Source organism: Oncorhynchus masou, chromosome 6 (genome assembly GCF_036934945.1).
Source record: "Oncorhynchus masou masou isolate Uvic2021 chromosome 6, UVic_Omas_1.1, whole genome shotgun sequence".
In the NCBI taxonomy this organism is placed as follows: Eukaryota; Metazoa; Chordata; class Actinopteri; order Salmoniformes; family Salmonidae; genus Oncorhynchus; species Oncorhynchus masou.
Window position 1 is genome coordinate 75,753,819 of NC_088217.1, and position 5,000 is coordinate 75,758,818.

Genomic DNA, 5,000 nt, shown 5'->3' on the forward strand with positions numbered 1-5,000 from the left:
CTTTGGTCTCTCCTTCTATTCCTCTCCCTTGTTCCACTGGGCTCCCTTCCCCTCTTCTCTCCAGTTGCCATGGAAACTGATGACATAGATGTGGGGGCTCGGCTCTTCCACATGCAGAAGGAAAGATATATATATATAGAGAGAGAGAGAGCGATGACACTACATGACCAAAAGTATGTGGACACCTGCTCATCTCATTCTGAAATCACGGGCATTAATATTAATATGGAGTTGGTCCCACTGATGTTGGGCGATTAGACCTGGCTCGCAATCGCCGTTCCAATTCAGCCCAAAGGTGTTCGATGGGGTTGAGGTCAGTGCTCTGTACAGGCCAGTCAAGTTCTTCCACATCGATCTCGACATTCCATTTCTGTAGGAACCTCGCTTTGTGCATTGTCATGCTGAAACAGGAAACTGAAGCACAGAATCATCTAGAATGTCATTGTATGCTGTAGCTTAAAGATTTCCCTTCACTGGAACTAAGGGGCCACGAACCATGAAACACAGCCCCTCAGCTGTCGTACTGCCAGATGGTGAGCGTGATTCATCACTCCAGAGAACACGTTTCCATTGCTCCGGAGTCCAATGGCGGAGAGCTTTACACCACTCCAGCCGACGCTTGGCATTGCGCATGGTGATCTTAGTCTTGTGTACAGCTGCTCAGCCATGGAAACACATTTCATGAAGCTCCCGACAAACAGGTCTTGTGCTCTCGGCAGTCCCGTTCTGTGAGTTTGTGTGGCCTACCACTTCACGGCTAAGCCGTTGTTGCTCCAAGACGTTTCAACTTCACAATAACAGCACTTACAGTTGACCGGGGCAACTCTAGCAGGGATGGAATTTGACGAACTGACTTGTTCCATCTTTGATGGTGCCACGTTGAAAGTCACTGACCTCTTCACTACATGCCATTCTACTGTCAATGTTTGTCTATGGAGATTGCATGGCAGTGTGCTCAATTTTATACAGGTCAGCAACGGACGAGGCTGAAATGGCCGAATCCACTCATTTGAAGGGGTGTCCACATACTTTTGTATATATAGTGTAGATGAGATGAGTTTATTGGTGACATGCACAGGGTGGCAGATGTCATGGCAGGGTACAGAGCAGGTCAAAGAAGGAGAAGTGAATGAGAGGGTGTAGAATGTCTATAGAAGGAGCCGCAGGGGGGCGGGGGTATTTGTTGCATCGTAATGTCCCTGAAAAGAGAATCTGTGTTAAGGACATGGTTTACATGGGTATTTACCAACCCATTGCCAACGCAACAACAATAAACCCATGGAAGGGCCTTAGCAACACACCCTCAATCCACCAGTGGAAGGGCCTTAGCAACACACCCTCAATACACCAGTGGAAGGGCCTGAGCAACACACCCTCAATACACCAGTGGAAGGGCCTTAGCAACACACCCTCAATACACCAGTGGTAGGGCCTTAGCAACACACCCTCAATACACCAGTGGAAGGGCCTTAGCAACACACCCTCAATACACCAGTGGTAGGGCCTTAGCAACACACCCTCAATACACCAGTGGTAGGGCCTTAGCAACACACCCTCAATAAACTAGTGGTAGGGCCTTATCAACACACCCTCAATACACCAGTGGTAGGGCCTTAGCAACACACCCTCAATACACCAGTGGTAGGGCCTTATCAATACACCCTCAATACACCAGTGGAAGGGCCTTAGCAACACACCCTCAATACACCAGTGGTAGGGCCTTAGCAACACACCCTCAATACACCAGTGGTAGGGCCTTAGCAACACACCCTCAATACACCAGTGGTAGGGCCTTAGCAACACACCCTCAATACACCAGTGGTAGGGCCTTAGCAACACACCCTCAATACACCAGTGGAAGGGCCTTCGCAACACACCCTCAATACAACAGTGGAAGGGCCTTAGCAACACACCCTCAATACACCAGTGGTAGGGCCTTAGCAACACACCCTCAATACACCAGTGGTAGGGCCTTAGCAACACACCCTCAATACACCAGTGGTAGGGCCTTAGCAACACACCCTCAATACACCAGTGGTAGGGCCTTAGCAACACACCCTCAATACACCAGTGGAAGGGCCTTAGCAACACACCCACAATACACCAGTGGTGATCGTTTGCAAGGAATTGCAAGAACTGAAAATACCTCTCTTTCTCAATTCATGAATTAGAATTTAATTGAAATTAGACTAAATGTCATTAACTCCAACTGTGCAATATTTACCTTTGCAACTGTAATATGTATCCCCTCTGTCTCTCTCTGTCTCTCTCTGTCTCTGTCTCTATATATATATCTCCACTCCTCTCTTTCTGTCTCTGTCCCCCCCCCCATCCCCTCTAGGTGTTGTATCTCCAGCAGGCTGAGGTGACAAGAGAGAGAGTGTACGCTATGCATCAGTCCAGTATAGATGGGGTGGAGGACATGTCCACTCTGGCAGAACTACACGAAGCTGCCATCATGCACAACCTCTACCAGCGCTACCAGAAGGACAGCATCTATGTAAGTCACACACTAACACACACACACACACACATGCATGTGCTATACAATGAATGCCTCCCCTCCTCTTCCGGTAATCTCCTGGCTAAAGGCTTTTGACGGGAAACACAAATCAGCTTATATCATCTCTTCTTCTGTCCATGTGTGTGTGTGTGTGTGTGTGTGTCTGGGGAGGTGGTCTATAAATTACACACTCTTGCATGGTAACTAGCTAAGTAGTTCACATCTGCTTTACTGGCACCCAGCCTCAGCCCTACTACCCATAATGCACCTCTCTACAGTAGTAGACAACAGTACTGTGTTTTCCCCTAAATAGAGATAGGTTTGATATCATGAATTGACAGGCAGACAGACACAGAACATAGAAAGATACATGGCTTAAAGGACACAGAGACACACAGAGTGACCTAATGTAGATGAGGGGACACACTGTGTGTCTGTGTGAGACAGGGGGCACGGCAGATGACCTTATCGAGATGATGTGGAGGGATTTCCTTTAAGCTGATCGTATTAGTTCACCCGGTGTGCTGGTCACGTTTCTGTGTCAGTGTGTGTGTGTGTGTGTGTGTGTGTCCAGAGAATATGCAGAGTACAGAATATGATCCGATGTGAGGCTTGCTGACTTGATGTGTCAGCTGAACGTAGGGAAGTAAACAAGAACTGCTCTTTTCTACTCCAAAATTGCTGGCCTCCTCTCTCCTCTCTCCTCTCTCTAGCTCTGTTCTCTCCTCTGTACATCTCATCCTGGTTCTGGATACAACTGTGTGTGTGTGTGTGTGTGTGTGTGTGTGTGTGTGTGTGTGTGTGTGTGTGTGTGTGTGTGTGTGTGTGTGTGTGTGTGTGTGTGTGTGTGTGTGTGTCTCAGACCAACATAGGCAGTATCCTGGCGGCGGTGAACCCTTATAAACAGATCCCAGGCATGTATGACCTAGATAGAGTTGAGCTGTACAGTCGACACCACATCGGACAACTCCCGCCCCATATCTTCGCTGTAGCCAATGAGTGTTACCGCTGCATCTGGAAACGACACGACAGCCAATGCGTCCTCATCAGGTGAGATTTGATTGGTCGAGTAGGAAGTTGTTGTTTATACCTTTCCTATCTGACCCCTTGTCCAATCACATCCAATGAAGATTCAGGCATGAATCTGATTGGTGTACAGACCAAAGGCTAACTCAATATCTATTAACCATTCACTGTTTAATATATGTTATAGTCAAGACAAATTGTGTTGACCTATCAGATTCATTTGGTGGAGAAGGTCAGAGAAAGGTTAAGTGTGGTTTTTAGAGTGTGACCGTGTGACCGTGTGTGTGTGCGTGTGTGTGTGTGCGTTTGGGAATGCCAAGACAGTGTGTGTGTGTTCCAGTGGGGAGTCGGGGGCTGGTAAGACAGAGAGCACCAAGCTGCTGCTCCAGTTCCTGTCTGTGATGAGCCAGAACTCTGCTGGGATGCCTCCTTCTGAGAAGACCACACCAGTGGAGCAGTCCATCGTTCAGAGCAGGTACACACACACACACACACACACACACACACACACATACACACAACTGTCTAAATACACACACACTAACATTCCTCTCTGTGTGCAGTCCTATCATGGAGGCGTTTGGGAATGCCAAGACAGTGTACAACAACAATTCTAGTCGCTTTGGGAAGTTCATCCAGCTCCACTTCTCCCAGAGCGGGAACATCCATGGTGGATGTATCGTTGACTGTATCCTTCTCTCTCTGTCCCCATTGGTTCTGTCCCCAGTCCCCAGTCCCTCCCCAGTGGTTCTGTCCTTCTCTCTGTCCCCAGTCTCTCCCCAGTGGTTCTGTCCTTCTCTCTGTCCCCAGTCCCTCCCAGTGGTTCTCCCCAGTCCCCTCCCCAGTGGTTCTGTCCTTCTCTCTGTCCCCAGTCCCTCCCTAGTGGTTCTGTCCTTCTCTCTGTCCCCAGTCCCTCCCCAGTCGTTCTGTTCTTCTCTCTGTCCCCAGTCCCTCCCCAGTGGTTCTGTCCTGCTCCCTCTCTGTCCCCAGTCCCTCCCCAGTGGTTCTGTCCTTCTCTCTGTCCCCAGTCCCTCCCTGTGGTTCTGTTCCAGTGGTTCTGTCCTTCTCTCTCTGTCCCTAGTCCTCTCCCCAGTGGTTCTGTCCTTCTCTCTGTCCCCAGTCCCTCCCCAGTGTTCTGTTCTGTCCTGCTCTCTCTGTCCCCAGTCCCTCCCCAGTGGTTCTGTCCTGCTCTTCTCTGTCCCCAGTCCCTCCCCAGTGGTTATGTCCTGCTCTCAGTGGTTCTGTCCCCCAGTCCCCTCCCCAGTGGTTCTGTCCTTCTCTGTCCCCAGTCCCTCCCTAGTGGTTCTGTCCTTCTTCTGTCCCCAGTCCCTCCCTAGTGGTTCTGTCCTTCTCTCTGTCCCCAGTCCCCCCTAGTGGTTCTGTCCTTCTCTCTCTCTGTCCCCAGTCCCTCCCCAGTGGTTCTGTCAGTGGTTCTGTCCTCTCTCTGTCCCCAGTCCCTCCCCAGTGGTTC

The 5,000-nt window shown here is 49.8% G+C and overlaps 1 protein-coding gene across 1 annotated transcript in view; it reads left to right on the forward strand.

Moving 5' to 3' along the window:
* The window catches only part of LOC135542636 (unconventional myosin-X-like), a 70,164-nt gene that overhangs the window by 39,946 nt on the left and 25,218 nt on the right, over positions 1-5,000 (forward strand). The window contains 4 exon segments of the mRNA XM_064969742.1: positions 2,342-2,500; positions 3,366-3,553; positions 3,870-4,004; positions 4,093-4,217. Of these exon segments, the coding sequence (XP_064825814.1) occupies positions 2,342-2,500; positions 3,366-3,553; positions 3,870-4,004; positions 4,093-4,217 (607 nt within the window).